At 46.3% G+C, this 17,320-nt stretch overlaps 1 protein-coding gene across 1 annotated transcript; it reads right to left on the bottom strand.

Moving 5' to 3' along the window:
* Positions 1-4,933: 4,933 nt before the first annotated feature.
* BRF2 (BRF2 general transcription factor IIIB subunit) lies at positions 4,934-16,873 on the bottom strand. The gene is made up of 4 exons (XM_075342897.1): positions 16,481-16,873; positions 15,045-15,104; positions 13,313-13,634; positions 4,934-7,757 (listed from the first exon to the last, which is right to left on the bottom strand). The coding sequence occupies exons 1-4, from the start codon at positions 16,632-16,634 to the stop codon at positions 7,103-7,105; spliced, it is 1,191 nt and encodes a 396-aa protein (XP_075199012.1). The 5' UTR covers positions 16,635-16,873; the 3' UTR covers positions 4,934-7,102.
* Between the last annotated feature and the right edge of the window lie 447 nt (positions 16,874-17,320).

Raw genomic sequence — 17,320 nt, 5'->3', positions numbered from 1 at the left:
AACTCTATCCTGTACCTGTGAGACAGAATGTCTCTCACCCAACGGTCTGTGACCTGTGGCAGCCAAATGTCGCCAAAGCGGGAGAGCCTGCCACCGACCGAGGATGCGGAGAGAGGAGGCCGAAAGTCATGAGGAAGCCGCCTTGGTAGCGGGTCTTCCGGCTGTCTTTTTTGGGCGTGACTGAGTCCGCCAAGAATCTGAGCTCCTCTGATCCTTTTGAGTCCTTTTGGACGAGGAGAATTGGGACCTGCCTGAGCCTCGAAAGGACCGAAACCCCGACTGTCCTCTCCTCTGTTGGGGTTTGTTTTGTCTGGGCTGAGGTAAGGATGAATCTTTACCCTTGGAGTGTTTAATGATTTCATCCAAGCGCTCACCAAACAGTCGGTCACGAGAAAAAGGCAGACTGGTTAAACACTTTTTGGAAGCAGAATCTGCCTTCCATTCTCTTAACCACAAGGCTCTGCGTAAAACCACGGAGTTGGCGGACGCCACTGCCGTACGGCTCGTAGAGTCTAGGACAGCATTAATCGCGTAAGACGCAAATGCAGACATTTGAGAGGTTAAGGGTGCCACCTGCGGAGCAGATGTACGCGTGACCGTGTCAATCTGTGTAAGACCAGCTGAAATAGCTTGGAGTGCCCATACGGCTGCGAATGCTGGAGCAAACGACGCGCCGATAGCCTCATAGATGGACTTCAACCAGAGCTCCATCTGCCTGTCCGTGGCATCCTTAAGTGCCGCCCCATCTTCCACTGCAACTAAGGATCTGGCTGCAAGCCTGGAGATTGGAGGATCCACTTTGGGACACTGGGTCCAGCCCTTGACCACGTCAGGGGGAAAAGGATAACGTGTATCCTTAAGCCTTTTGGAAAAACGCTTATCCGGATAAGCGTGGTGCTTCTGGATTGCTTCTCTAAAGTCAGAGTGGTCCAGAAATACACTTAATTTACGCTTGGGATACCTGAAATGGAATTTCTCCTGCTGTGAAGCTGTCTCCTCCACAAGAGGAGCAGGGGGAGAAATGTCTAACATTTTATTGATGGACGCTATAAGATCATTCACTATGGCGTCACCGTCAGGTGTATCCAGATTGAGAGCGGTCTCAGGATCAGAATCCTGATCAGCTACCTCCGCCTCAACATACAGAGAGTCCTGCTGGGACCCTGACCAGTGAGATGAAGTCGAGGGCCGCTCATAGCGAGCTCGTTTAGGTTGTCTGGGACTGTCGTCCGTGTCAGAGCCATCACCCTGGGATGTAAGTGACACCCCCGGATCCCGGAGCTGTTCCAACTGAGGGGGACCAGGGAGCAATGAGTTAACAGTGCCCATGGCCTGAGGTACTGGTCTAGCCTGCAATGTTTCAAGAATTTTAGTCATAGTCACAGACAACCTGTCAGCAAAAACTGCAAACTCCGTCCCTGTCACCTGGACAGTATTCACAGGAGGTTCTGCCTGGGTCACCTCCAGCAGAGGCCCCGGCCGAGCAAGTGCCACAGGGGCCGAGCACTGCACACAGTGGGGATCAGTGGAACCAGCCGGTAGAACAGCCCCACATGCGGTACAAGCAGCATAGAAAGCCTGTGCCTTGGCACCTTTGCTTTCTGCGGTCGACATGCTGTTGTATCCTCTGAGTAATCTAGGAGGGTATATAGGAGAGAATCACCGCGACCGTACAGTGCAATGTATAGCTGCAAGCATAAAATACAAATATACACTTCGGCACCAGTGGGGGTCAGCCCTTGAGGGCAGCTTACCGCCCGCTAAAAAGCGGGTGTGTGGGCACCAGAATCCCGTGTCTGGGTCTCCCAGTCTCCTCTCTCCAGCTCAGACTGCACCAGGAATGGCTGCCGGCGTCCTGTGAAGAGGGGCGGACCGTGGGCGTGCCTCAAACAAAGTGCGGGAAACTGGCGTCCCACTGTGCCCAGTGTGAGGGCTGGAGTATGCAAAGCAGACTCCAGCCCTCTGCGCTGACTATCTGTACAGCGTCCCGCCCTTCCCCTGACTGGCAGGCCTGGGGGCGGGAACGAACCGAAACTAGGCCGCAAAAAGCCGGGGACTCGAGTAATAAGCGCGGCCGTCATATATGCACGGCCAGCGCGGAAGTCCCCGGCGCACCACAAGTCCCAGCCGCGCCGCAGCGAAAAAACTGAGAACAGCGGCCAGCGCGGCAGTTTCAAAGACATGTCCCCTCTCAGCAGAGCTGTAGATAGGAATGGCACCAGCGCGCAGCGCTGTTGTCCCCGGCGCACTAACACACCCAGCAATGCTGCGGTGTGGGCGCGATATAAACGGGGACACAGAGTACCTTGATGTAGCAGGGCCATGTCCCTGACGATACTCAGCTCCATATCCAGCAGAGTCTCCAGGGGCTGTGGATGGAGCTCGGTCTCAGTGCCTGGAGACCGGTAAAATCCCACTTCACCCAGAGCCCGAAGGGGGATGGGGAAGGATGCAGCATGTGGGCTCCAGCCTCCGTACCCGCAATGGGTACCTCAACCTTAACAAACACCGCCGACAAAGAGTGGGGTGAGAAGGGAGCATGCTGGGGGCCCTAGTATGGGCCCTCTTTTCTTCCATCCGACATAGTCAGCAGCTGCTGCTGACTAAACAGTGGAGCTATGTATGTATGTGTGCCTCCTTCGCACAAAGCATGAAAACTGAGGAGCCCGTGATCCCACGGGAGGGTGTATAGCCAGAAGGGGAGGGGCCTTACACTTTTAAGTGTAATACTTTGTGTGGCCTCCGGAGGCAGTAGCTATACACCCAATTGTCTGGGTCTCCCAATTAGGAGCGACAAAGAAACTATGAAAAATGTATTCCCCCCACGAGTAATAAAAGCTCAATTATTTTATTAATTCAAATATTAAAATATGGACAAACATTCTTAATTCATAAAAATTGTTGTAAGCAAGGGTTACCAGCACAATAGATTGTACAATGCTTTCACAGAATGAGCAATACATAAATATAGGTTGTGGATAAATCGGGCACAGATGTGTCAATATTCTCCTCAGTCCAACAAGTGATCTTATATTTTTCAGACCTCGGAGGTTAAAGGTGCAAACAGAAAAATGTCAGATTCCCATTCCATTTACTTTGCAATGTGTCTGTTTGTGAAGCGTGGACTGAAACAATCAGAAAATTTCTAAACATTATTAATCAGAAAACGTCCGGCTCAATGATTCTTTTCATATCTGTGCCTAAATTACTCATCCTACTCATAAGTGACTATTTCCCAACGAAATAACAGTGTGCAAGCGCCCTCTAGTGTTTTTTCATATACAGGTATTTGTGAGCAACATTGATTGTACAACCCTGGCAACCCTTGCTTATAACAATATTTTTATGAATTATGAATGTTTGTCCATACTTTAATATTTGAATTAATAGAAAAGAAAAATTGTAGCCTGCAGGAGGGGCCCCATACTAAGGTAATAATAATGCTTATAGAAGAATGGCTGAGTGTTGGTGAATGACGCAGTTAGGTTGAGTTGTGTAGTGGCTCATATTGCCTGCTAAACCACTTATAAGCCTGTTCTTGTTACCCTGATATAGGTAAAATATATCTTTGTATCATGTTAGCCAGTAGAGATAAAAAATTATTTAAAAAATCTGAGTCCTCAGTGGTTGATACCGTTTAATGTCTAACTGAAAAGATGGTAATAATAGCAAGCTTTCGAGACTACTCAGGTCTCTTCATCAGGCTCAGTATAACACAAAATCTGAAGAGTCACATATTTATACACAACAGGGCATAGAATGGAGTAGTAAATAAGACAAGTGACGTGAAGCAGAACTATCAGCATGGCAAGGGGGCAAACTGTTGTGGCGATATTTACTGCCACAACAGTTTGTCCCCTTGCCATGCGGATATTGTCCTGATTAGTCTCGAAAGCTTGCTATATATTACCCTCTTTTCAGTTAGCCATTAAAAGGTATCAACCACTGAGGACTCAGTTCTTTTAAACAAATTACATTGCAATCGCAAAGACTGAGCCTTAAGCCTGCTTTACACGTTGCAATTTCACATGCGATATCGTATGTGATTTGCAACGCCCCCATCGTATGTGTGGCACATTCAATTTGTTGAACGTGCCGCACAAACTATTAACCCCCGTCACACGTACTTACCTTCCATACGACCTCGATGTGGGCGGCGAACGTATACTTCCTGGAGTGGGAGGGACGTTCGGCGTCACAGCGACATCATGCGGCAGCCGGCCAATAGAAGCGGAGGGGCGGAGCTGAGCGGGACTTAAACATCCCGCCCACCTCCTTCCTTTAGCATTGTGGGCCGGGAGCCGCAGGACGCAGGCAAGATCTGTTCATCGTTCCCAGGGTGTCACACACTGCGATGTGTGCTACCCCGGGTACGATGAACAATCTGACAAGCAATTCTAGAGAAAGGTACGATGTGTATGCGATGAACATTTTAACGTTCAATCGCAATCGCACATACCTGTTACACACTGCAATGTACCTTACGATGCCGGATGTGCGTCACTTACGACGTGACCCTGCCGACACATTGTAAGATACATTGCAGCGTGTAAAGCAGGCTTTAGGTTTCGGTTCCACTTGCAATTAACACAGACGAGTGCAATCCGATAAAACATTGCATTCCACTCGCACCAGTGTAAAACTATGGGGCAGTGTCCTTTTGCAATTTTTTACTCATGCCATATTGGCATGTGGTTGACGCTCGTACGCCATGCCCTCTTATCCTGCTCCCACCATTGCAGCACTGAATCTCTAGAATGTATGCGAGTCTATATACAGCACTCTGTGTCTCCCATGTAATGTGCATTCAGCATTTCCATAATAATCATAATCTAGAAAACACGAGGGTTGAATGAAAAGCAACGTTTCCAACTTCATAACTTGGCTTTCAATGGCAATATTTTAATAAATGAATCACAGAAATAATCCTTAGAGTATGCTCTTTAATTACAGATATTCATTTTTCCACATAATCACCAACTAGATACACCTCTGCCAACAATGAACAAGTTTTCTGAAGCAATCACAGAAGAAGTCAACACTGTTTCCTCAAGCAGCCTCTCACAGTTCTCTCTACTTCTTCATCAGAGGCATAGTGATATACCCGCAGATCTTCTTTCATTATCGGTAACAGATGGAGCCAAATCTGGACTGTATGGAGGATGCCGTACGGTGGTGAGCTTCAGTCTCTGAAGTTCTGCCGTGGTGGCATGTGTGGTCCGGCATTGTCATGCTACAGGAAAACATTTTTCCCTTTCCCTTTTGGACCCTTGTTAGTTGTCATAAAAAAAAAAAATATGTCATTGACCGATTGTCTTCACAGGGTTCCATTCTTTACACCACTAACACCACAACCGGTTAAGGCTTCCCGCCAACTGGAGCTGTAGACGAGAGTCTACTGAACAGTCCAGTAGCTGCCACATACCAGTGCTGCCATCTGCTAAGGAGTTCTGAAGGTGGAGACATAACCATTACTTTTCATTCAACCCTCATACTATTATAGCACTCATAATTACAATCTAGGGATCTGCTCAATGATTTTAAAACAAACTCTTCTAAATGGACCGCCGCACAATTATGTGAAGACGTTTTTGCTCATCTGTGGTAGTGGGAATTACTAAAATTATGCACAGACCTCCTTTTTTTACTCATCAGCTTAGCGTTTGTGTATTTAATGTGTGGCCCATAACTATTTTTCTTCTGACGTGACCCAGAGACACCAAAACATTGGACACCGCTGTTCTATTGCATGAAAGACTTAGTTTATACATGCAAACATTTATGAACAGCAAAAAAAGATCACAGCAGATCTCCATAACACTGTAAAGGATACTGCAGTTAGTGGAAAAAAAAATATGTTTAACAAAATGATATGTACAATGCTATACAAGTGCATCTCAATAAATTACAATATCAAAAAGTTAATTTATTTTGGCATGGAGTATTGGTATTGAGGCATTTACTGTACAGACTTTTCAGTAGGCGCCAACATTTCTGCGTGTAAAATCATTTTTTCAGTTGGTCTTACAAAATATTCTAATTTTCTAAGAAAATGACTTTTGGGTTTTCATTGGCTGTAAGCCATAATCATCATCATTCACAGAAATACAGTGGAACCTCGCTTAACGAGTAACCCACTTAACGAGAATTTCGCTTAACAAGCAAAGCTTTCTGTAAATTTGTAACCCGGTTTACGTGAAAGCTTTGCTGGATGAGCAAAATCCTCACCGCACACACTTCCGGTTCCGTACATCTACCGCGCTCTAACCCGCACTTGCAGTCCACACAAACACACACATGTACACACAAAACACACACAAACACACATGCACGCACACACATACAGTATTATGCTCACCTTACCTTCTGTTCCACCGCCGGCCTCATGGTTCTTGTAGTTCCCGGGTACATCGCGACGTCCTCGCGGCGAACTACAAGTACCATGAGGCCGGCGGTAGAACAGAAGGTAAGGTGAGCCTATAATATGTGTACCTTCCGTTTCATCGCTGGCCTCCTGGGTCCTGCAGTTCGCCGCTCCGCTCCACTACAGGCTGTGCATCAGCATCCATAGCAACGAAGCAGGAACTTCCTGTCACCGCTACTCAAAGGCAGCGCGCTGGCCAGAGGCAAGTGGCTCTGCCTTTGACGTCAGCGCTCTGGCCGGGAAGTTCCTCCCTCGTCGTTATGGTAACGCGATACACAGCCCGGCCCCGTACCAGAGAACAGCAAGTCCCAGGAGACCGGCGATGGAACGGAAGGTAAGGTGAGCATAATATGTGCATGTGTGTGTGTGTTTGTGTGTAATGATAGAATAGGGGACAAGGATGGGACATTTAACAAGTTGTGGAACGAATTGTCTGCATTGCAGTGACTTCGTATGGGAAATCTTGCTCTGCTGAACGAGTAACTTGATTAACAAGCACACTCCCAGAACGGATTGTCCTCGTTAAGCAAGGTTCCACTGTAAACACTTGAAATAGATCCTCTGTGTGTAATGACTATATAATATATGTGTTTCCCTTCTTGTATTGAATTACTGAAATAAACTTTTTGATGATATTCTAATTTAGGGAGATCCACTTGTATATAACAAGCCTTGACGTCATTGCTGCATAGCAAGCTGAGCCTGGGCCTTCTGGAAACAAGCCATCTCAGCTGGAGTCCTCAGATACTGCTCTATCTCACTGTCTGAAATATCCTCATCTCCGGTAATGTTTTGAAGCTTATTGGGAAATGCTATAGCATGTGGTCTCTTTCTTGGCTTGGTCAGGCATGGTGGAAGGAAGGCTGCACTAAGATGCTGTAGATCAGAAGACTTGCTCTCTTCTGACTCTGTGGTGGACATCTCCACATCTTCCAGAGCTTTCCTGAGAAGATAAGTCTTGTGTTTTAAGATGTCACCTAAGTGATATACCACATTCTTGGTATTTAGTGTGAGCATCCTCAGCCAGGGCAGCTGAGAGGACAGCTTTAGACAGTTTTCTTTAAGTTCTTTCAATCGCATTAGCGCAGGAGAAGGCAGTTCTGTCTCGGACAACTTGCAAAACCGAGAAAAAGTGCATGACAGCCGCTGGGCAGCTTTCAGGGACTGCCAAGAAAGATAGGCAGCTGCTGTTATTATGGGAATAGGGTGACGTCCGGTGACGAGCCACGTCTCACCGGCTAACTCCAGGAGCTGAAAAGTCATCTCCAACACTTTATCCAAATTCTCTGCATAATTCTGTGGTGATGATGAGCCATCTTGGAATAACCGAAAACTGCAAAAAAAATAAGAATGTGCTCATAAAAGGGAAACATGTATAAGTGATAACCATTGTGAAATAGTCGCGAGACTTCACCCGGGATAACAAATATTGTACTTGATTAAAAATTTTAATGACAACCTTTATTATATTTTTCACCCCTTTGCTTTAAGACTTGAGTTTCCCATGATGTCATTGTATTTTGTTCCTCCTGAATAGTTAGACAATTGGGTGTTACCAGGTCTCTTGTCAAAGGGAATGTCCTTGTAAGTCCTATTTTGTCAGCACTGATTTTACAATATCAGACTATAGGGGCACGCCCCCAACTGGTAACACCCAGTTGTCAATTTTACATTTTTATCTCCGATAGGAAGAGTGCCTATAAGTGGAAGCATTGCAATGGTTGATGGAAAAAAAGAAATATGGTGGAAAGTCCCACAAATTTGACAGACTCAAATTAAATGCTGCGGATTCACAACCCTTAGGCATCACAGACCTATGTTGTGGAGATTTTATATTTCTTTACCATAAAATGCTTAAAACAAAGTTTATTCCTTCACTACATGAAACACGATACTCACAAAAAGTTATGGATATTTGACTTTTGGGTGAAATTTCAGGATGATCCTAGAAATGCCCTCTAACCTTTTCAGGTGAACTTAATGTGACCTTCTTGAAACGTCTGAATGCAAATGTTCAATGTTTCTGTATTTTTTGCACAACTTGCTGTTCTGTAACAAGGAGCTTAATGGCAAAATTCACAATGGGTTTTTAATCCATGAATCGGAACTAGAATAGGTATTTAAACAGTCCTCCTCATCATGCTGTTCACATTTTGACATCATGAGACCGAGACGATACCTAACAATTAATCAGTAGTACCTTGCCATTAAAGGCCCAGTCACACACAACGACTTACCAGCGATCCCGAAAACAATGCGACTTGATAGGGATCGCAGGTAAGTCGCTGGGAGGTCGCTGGTGAGATGTCACCCAGTCAGATCTTACCAACGATGCAGTAGCGACCTGTATAACGATCTCAGCAGTCACTGTGACCCTGTCACACAGTGTCAAACACAGCAATGTGTCCTGCCCAGCAGGACATTGCCTTTGAAGAAAATGGCCTGGACCATTCTGCAACGACTAGAGATCTCACAGCAGGGGCCTGATCGCTGGTAAGTGTCACACATAACAAGATCGCTAACGGGATCGCTACTGCGTCATCAAACGGTGACTTAGCAGCGATCTCGCTAGCGATCTCGTTATGTGTGACGGTACCTTAAGAGGCTTCAAAGCAGGATGTTCTCAGACAGATTGGCCTGAGCTTAGAGTTTCACAGAGTGTCATCAGCAGGATGCAACAGAGATAGAGAGACTGGAAGAGTCACACAAAGGCAGAGAAGTGGACGTCCTTTGGCCACATCCCACACTCATGACCGCTTCAGTGACCGGATGAGTGCCACACAACTCCAGGCACATTTAAGGGAGGTAAGAGGCACCCACGTTTCACGTCAGATTTGTGAAAACTGTTTACATCCCCGTGGTCTGCGTTCTAGACAACCTGCAAGTTATGTGACCGCACAAACAGGCACAGGTGTCATCGTCCGGCATGGGCCAAGGAGCATCTACCCTGGATCAGGGACCAGTGGGCCTCATGGGCTGTTTACTGATGTAAGTTGATTTATCCTGAGCAGAAATGATGGCCACCAATGATGTTGAAGACGTCAAGGAGAGCGCTATGCATCAGTCACTGCTGTCACCAGACGAGCCATTGGTGGTGGTGGTGTTACAGTGTGAGTAGATGTGTGTTATCAATACAGAACTGCCCTACACTTTGTGACTGGTACAGTGACAAGCCCATACTACTTGAACAACATCATTAACCCCTTCACCACAGGGCAATTTTCCTTTCCTTCTTCCAAGAGCCAAAACGTTTTTATTTTCTTTTTTATTTTCTTCACTTTAGCCATATGGGGCTCGTTTTTTTTGTGGGACCAGTTGCACTTTTGAATAACACCATTCAATATGCTCCATATTGTACAGGAAACAATTCCAAATATACAATTACATAATTGTTTTGTTTTTTTATTTACCATGTAAATACATTTGGTAAAACTGACCTGGCAATATGATTTCCCAGGTCAGGACCAGTTCGTAGATACCTAACGTATAGTTTTATTTTTGCCTAAGTGGTGACAAAAAATTCAGCAGTTTGTAAAAGAAAAAAAAGAAAAAATAAATAAAATAGTATTTTTGTTGCCATTTTCTGAGACCCGTAGCATTCTCATTTTACGCGCTCAGTGATGGCTTATGTTTTGTGTCTTGAGTTAACAGTTTTCATTATACCACTTTGGTATAGCTACAATATTTTGATCGCCTGTTATTGCATTTTAATACATTGTTGTAGTGACCAAAAAAACCATAATTCTGGTGTTATGATTTTGTTTTCCCTCGTTACATCATTCACTGATCAGATAAATTTTATATTTTGATAGATCGGGCATTTCTGAACTTGGTGATCCCAAATATGTGTATTTTTTATTCTTATTGTTTTATTTTCAATGGAGCAAAAAAGGAGGCGATTTCAACTTTTAGGGTTTTTTTTGTATTTTTTACAGTTTATGATTTTACTAGACCCCCCTAGGGGATTTTAGGACTGCACAGTCTGATCAATTCTGCTGATCAGACAGATACCGTATTTTTCTGATTATAAAACGCACTTTTCCTCTCAAAAATTTGGGAGGAAAATGAGGGGTGCGTCTTAAAATCCAAATATAGCTTTATCTGGGGGCCCTGTCTGTGCGGTGATTGGGCGGCCGGTTGCCTGTGTGCAAGCGGCTGGGTACCTGTGCTTGCGTGCGGGTGGCAGCCGGGTACCTGTGCTTGCGTGCGGGTGGCAGCCGGGTACCTGTGGCTGCGTGAGGGCGGGCAGCCTGCTGGCTGCGTGAGGGCGGGCAGCCTGCTGGCTGCGTGAGGGCGGGCAGCCTGCTGGCTGCGTGAGGGCGGGCAGCCTGCTGGCTGCGTGAGGGCGGGCAGCCTGCTGGCTGCGACTCTGTGCGTGCGGGCACCTGTGCAGCATGTTACCCAGTGTGTCCGCAGTCCCAGTTTGAAATGATGGCGCAGGGAGCGGGCGCAGATGGAGCTCTTGGATGAGAGCTCCATCTGTGCACACGCCGCACCGGGAGTCAGCACATACACAGATGGAGCCCTTGGAGGAGAGCTCCATCTGCGCATGCGTCGCTCCAGGCACCATCATTTGAACCGGGACTGCAGACATTGGGACACTCACTGCATCGGCCTGCTGCACCACTCACCCGCCGCCACTACTGACCCATCGTGCCTGCCCCCACGGACGCCGTCACACATGCCAACACGGATGCCGACGCCACTGACCCGCCGTGCCTGTTAGCACAACCTCTGCCTCCTGTGACCCCACTTCACCACCACTGCTGCCACCCTCCAGCAAGATAACACCGGAGTATAAGACGGACCCCATTTTTATTTTTTACCATTTTTTATGTCTAAATTTGGGGTGCGTCTTATAATCCGGTGCGGCTCATAAAGCGAAAAATACGGTACTTCAACATTGCTCTGAATAGGAGAAATGCTGTGTTACTTTGAGTGCTGGCATTCTGCCTGCACTCACAGGAAACATGCCATGTCAGCTTATTGGCGCCCAGTGATAGAGTCACGAGGCCACCGATTGTGGCAGGGAACACGCGACCCCCACTGGAGCACTTTAGATTGTGCTGTCAGAGTCTGACAGTGCGATCTAAGGGGTTGACAGGCGCTGGTGGCACCTGTAACCTACACGTCTGCCCAGCAATAAGTAATCACACTTGGCTGCAATCTTTTTCCATTGACTGCAATGGCATTTAAATTCAAAATGTGGCGTAGTGTCAGTATACAAATGTCAGGTGAAACGTTTAGAAAGGTAGTCTTGTACATCATCAGACATTATACTGTATTTGTGATTTCCACTTTCATGTTAAGCTGTGGATGGAGCTGGAACAGGCTTTCTCCCTCCCCGACTCCACTTACAGGTCTCCCATGGATACAGAAAACTGACGCCGAAGCGCAGAGGACGCAGACAGACCCAAACGGGATATTGCTCAGGGCCACGTTGGAGGCATGGGAGGATATAAAGCTAAAAGGAGGCCTCTCCGGAGGACCCTCCCCCTTGTTCGGCAATCCGGGCTTCCTCCCTGGGAGGACTACTGACAAATTTCTCGGTTGGCAGAGGGGCTCAGATATCAGACTGGGACAGGAATTGCAGGTACTGCCTTCTTTTGAAGAATTACAAGCCACATTTCCCTGACCAGAGCTTGAATTGGTATGAATATGTGCAGCGCCGCTCCTTTGTGAAGTCATGGCTTGGAGGGAGGTGGCCTCCTCCTCCGACTACATCTTCCCAGTTTGAACACCTATTCTTCCAGAGTTCACCACCCACTCATCAGATCTAGCTCATCTGTCGTATGGTGAATGGGGCACTCTGCTCCAAAGACCCCAGACATATACATGCTTGGGAGACAGAATTGGGTCTCACCTTCTCTGCGGAAGAGAAGAAAAAGGCTTATTTGTTTTCCCATACGATCTCGGTAGCGGGCAGTGCCAAGGAAAAGAGCTACAAACTGTTGGCAAGATGGTATCAATGCCCCGCCAATTTACATAGTACCTTCCTCTTGGTATCAGAGTTGTTGGCGCTGTGGCTCCGAGAGAGGTACATTGTCACATATATGGTGGAAATGCCGGAGACTGGTTAATTTCTGGATCCAGGTGTTTCAGATTTATAATCAAATGTCAGGAGAGGATATTGCTCCATCACTTAAAATAGCAATCCTCTCAATCCTGCCGGGCTCTATAAGACAGCAAAAGAAGAGATAACTGCGGTTTTGATCGCCGCTCAAGCGATTATACCTAGACATTGGCGTTCTGTGGAAAGCTCCACCATTGAAGAATGGCAGGATGAACTATCACATCTCTGCCATATGAAGAACTTTCATCCTTGTCCATGGGTACTAATGAGAAGTTCGTTAGGCTTTGGCAACCTTGGATTATGTTCAAAGAGTCCTAGGACTTTCACGTTTTATTCCAGTAACGGCATGCTCCCTCCATACCCCTTGTCCCCCCTTCCCGGTCCTTCTGTTTTTACCCCCCTTATTCTTATGTAGTCTTTGCTTTGTTAGCACCCTTTCTGCTATGCTTTCTCTGTTATGTCCATATGGACCTGCCTCAGTGAGATATAAAAGGGAAATATAATCAACCCTCAGCTTTACTTCTGAAGGATACAGAGGTTCTATGCACTTATGGATATAAAGTGACAAGTTAAGATTAGTTACTTTCATATTACTGGGCTGATTGTTTATATAAGGCGGTACCTAAGCCCTTAATGTATTTTCTAATCATTGTTCTATGCACTTTTCTTCTGTATCTTTTTTTGTTATATGAAAAATTTACTAAAAAACGATTTATCATACTGTATTTGTGGCTACAGCAGAAATGTCCTAAAATGGAATTAAACAGTTTCCACTCTCTGCAGAATAAAACCCGCCACCATCCACCTTAGATTACCTTTGGCAGTGACTTTTGGCCAGATCCTGAAGGCTCATGGACGGGACATCTATCTTCAGTGCTTGGACCAGTTCCCGGAATATGCTGGAGAGGACGTCATGTGAGGAGTAAACCATGGAAGAGATGGTGGCAATAGTGAGAGGCCAGCGATGCTGTCTACATGTTATATATACACAGCACCCCATGATGGCCTCCTTCTTCTCCTTTCTGGCACAGTGACACAATGGAAGGTAGAAAGCACTTTCATAATAGGACACGGCAGTATCTGCAAAGGAATCCGGAAGTCTGAGGACCCTACAAATATTCCTGACACGTATAATACCTGGCGGGAAGAAGAAAGATCACATGAGACTGCTGGTACAACTGCTGCTACCCTTTACTAGGTGGCAGCCCCTCAAGTCAGCACACGGCAGTAAGTCTGCACAATCCTTAGCAATATGGCAATCCGAAAATTATATATCTTTTTGAGAGTAAAAATGACTTTTTAATTGTTTTTCTGGTGCAATTTATTTAATTTACTGTATGGGTAGCATATCCTAAAAGATCTAACCCAGGGGTCGGGAACCTTTTTGGCTGAGAGAGCCATGAACGCCACATAATTTCAAATGTAATTCCGTGAGAGCCATGTTCACCAGGGGGAGCGGCTCAGAAGGTCCCAGGAGGCAGGGTAGGCGATGCTGTGGGCACGGAGGAGGGGGGTGTCGCGGCTTAAGAGGGTCAGTGTGCGGAGTGTTGGCGATACTGCTGTGGGCTTGTAGGGTGTCTCGGCGGCGGGCACCATTCAATGATCTGCCGGTAGGCTGCTTTGAATCTCCCGCAGTTGACAAGATCGATTTCAAGAAAATGGCCGCGGAGTCCTATCTGCCAACGCACCACCTCCGCGGTCATTTTCTTTACGTCAATCTCGTCTCGTCAATCTGCGGGAGATTCAAAGCAGATCAATGGTGCTCGCCAGCGCAACACCCCACAGTATTGCCGACCCTGCGCCACCACTGTTGCCCGATAAGCCTTATGCCGTTGGTAAGACGCATCTCCATTTTCCCCCCAGTTTTGGGGGGAAAAAAAATGCGTCTTATAAACCAGGAAATACGATTTTTTGTTTATTAAAGATTTGTCTGCAAGCCAGATGAAGCCATCAAAAGAGCCACATCTAGCTCGCGAGCTATACACATATACAGTATATATTAATTCTTCTTTAGAACTATTTTGTGGCCTTCCTAGGAAACTTGAACTTGTCTGTCATCACTTGCACAATATAGGGGCAAATGAACCATCTCCTACAAAACCCCTGTTTGCTATGGTGAGCCTTTGGTGACCCCACAGACTATCCCTTGTGGCCTCATCAGGTCTCATCCATGACACTGTTCACAAATCAAACAAAACTCACCTTCCCGGGTCCAGCGCTATGTATCCACCACAATTCTGGTCTCGTAGTTTTTGCTGCCGCAGTGAAGTCACATTAACAGCATACATTACCGCTGCAGTCAATCACAGAGACCTAAGTGGAGAGAGAGCCCTGGACCTCCGGAGGGCGATTATTATCCAACTTTGTTATTTTACATAGATTCGCTTTTCTAGAAATGCAAAAATATCTTTAAAAGTAGAATCTTGATGAATTGTAAAACACCTATGGCGTATGGATTATATAAACTATGGAAAAAAAAAAACCCAAGACAACCCGTCTACATAAAAACAAAAACCTTAAAAATGCATGAATGTGGGTGAAACTTACCCCGCAGTTTAGTTCGGCTGATTGAGTCATTCTCTCCAGTGCTCTCGGTAAATGTCACCACTGTAAAGAAAACCAAAACAGAAAGACAATAAAAACCTGTCTGCGAGGGACGTGGATGTGATGTCAGAAGCGAAAGACCTATACATTACATTTTCTGGCCTGAACTAGAACATTATTGAGGAGAAGAAACAGAAAACTTCAGTGACGACATTTCCTTTCTAGTTCATAATAACACCAAGTCTAAACGAGAGCATCACTCTGGTACAGGGACAGGCAGTACTGGCTGACAGGAGGGACAAGATGGGTCCCCCCCTTCAATAATACACATGGTGGGAATGTAGCACTGAATTATCCTTCTCTGAGATGTTTCTTAAAGTTCTTGTTTGACACATATCTCCATTTCTTGGAGAAAATTGGGGGACTACCCTGTGGCTGTCCTCTAGATGAATGGGTGTAGAATATTAGTTTCCACATCTTCTAGTGAGATGAATGGGAGCGCCTTTTGTAACTGAAATGCGTCACCTCATTTTACAAACAGCTGTTTGTGGATGGATACCTGGCCTTGGTATTTCCCTTGTCATATCTTTAAACTCGTCAAGAGCTGGATATGGACTAAAAGGGCTACTTAATGTGGTGGTCTCCTAAAAAGAGCCACTCCTTGGCTAGGGCCTTCTCGAAGAGACTTCGGGCTATTTTCTATTTCGAGACTGCTAACAGAGGCTCCACGGACCCTTTTGATTTGCAAAGGAATCAATGGGAGATTTTGAACAATGACCATATAAAATTCTTTGCCTTCTGCAAACTGAGATGGCACAAATCTTACACTACATGGACTGCTAATACCCTTTGGCATTAGGCCTCACTCAGATGTCTGTTTTTATGTACACCTTCTATCCGTAGTTGTCACGGATAGGATACGCTCCCCTCATAACTTATGGATCTATTCACACAAGTGTGTAAACGTGGCTTGTACCCTGTGTAGTGATGGTTCCCAGGTACTGCAGATCAGATCCTACTGAAGTGAATAGTGACTTAGCACAGATTTAGGCTGTGTCCACGTAGCCTATTTTCATACAGTTATGCTGCGTTCTGCACCGCAGCGTAACTGCATGCGTCCTGTATCCCCAGCACAGTGTATGAAGATTGTGCCCAATCCATGCCCCCGTTGCATATTGGAACGCAGCGCTTCGGCTGCTGCCAAAGCGCTGCGTTCTAAAAAGCAACATGTCACTTATTCATGCACTTTGGATGCAGGCACTCTGAGCCAATCAGATCACCTCTTTCACTTTCTGAGCTGCAGTAAAAATGAAAGCTGGACTCTCATTGGTTGATAACAGGAGGACTCATAACCTCTTGAAGTGCAAAACTTTATGAACAATCAAACACACGTCAATCCAAGTTACAGCGCCTGGAGCGCAGCGGCACGGGCCCCCCACCTTGCAGAAAGCTCTCCTCGGTGTGGGTGGTTGTCAGCTTCCCCTCCGTCAGGATGAAGCCGCAGGCCGCGCACACGAGCTGCTCCTGGGAGTAGTGCGCGTCCTCCACAATCTCCGCAGAGCCGCAGTCCGGGCATCTCCTACCCCCCGACATGTTTAGGCCCGAAGACACGACTGTGTACCAATTACCAGGGCAACAAAGTGCCGATTAGATACGCTTCCGCATTGCTTTATGTCCTCCAAGCCGCCGCCATTCTTTGTTTCTTGTCCCGCAGTCATCTATAGCTTGTGGCTTCAAGAAAATGGCTGCTAAGCCCGGAAACTGAAGACATGTTTCTGTGTGCAGCGCAGGATACAGAAGCGTCACTTCCCATCACTGAGATGTGAGTTACAGGACTGACTGTACCTGGCCACTGGGAGCCTTGTTGTTTCCACTAGGATGTGACTTTTGAACTGGGAATAAACTGGGAATTTGGACTTTGATGATAAAATGAACGCTGTAGGTCCGGCCAGTGCCGCTGGGTGGCGCTGTGGTGTTGTGTACGGCTCACAACTGATGGTATAACATATCTGTAGAAATCAGGGAGCAGAAGATAGGACAGAGACATGGTACAGGCAGGAGAGTGCAATATACTTTCCATATCAGTTCTAAATGATTTTCAAGTTATGTTGTCTGTCATTTAAAGGAAACCTGTCACCAGGTATTTTCTGCCCCAATGTGAGAGCTGGAAAATTGGGGCAGAGACCCTGATTCCAGCTCTGTATCATTTACTGAGCTGCTTGCTGCCGTTTTGATAAAATCCCAATTTTCTTTCCTACAAATCTACTGTTTTTTTGAAT

Source organism: Anomaloglossus baeobatrachus, chromosome 4, assembly GCF_048569485.1.
Source record: "Anomaloglossus baeobatrachus isolate aAnoBae1 chromosome 4, aAnoBae1.hap1, whole genome shotgun sequence".
NCBI classification, from domain to species: Eukaryota; Metazoa; Chordata; class Amphibia; order Anura; family Aromobatidae; genus Anomaloglossus; species Anomaloglossus baeobatrachus.
This window is presented reverse-complemented; position numbering and strand designations above follow the sequence as displayed.

Bases quoted from the DNA above. Each gene is read 5' to 3' on its own strand.
- BRF2 (XM_075342897.1), bottom strand. From the start codon at position 16,634: ATGTCGGGGGGTAGGAGATGCCCGGACTGCGGCTCTGCGGAGATTGTG. The intron at 13,635-15,044 runs GTAAGTTTCACC...TCTTCCCGCCAG, and splicing joins CAGCCGAACTAAACTGCGGG to GTATTATACGTGTCAGGAAT. The intron at 7,758-13,312 runs GTAATCTAAGGT...TTTTTTTTGCAG, and splicing joins GCCAAAAGTCACTGCCAAAG to TTTTCGGTTATTCCAAGATG.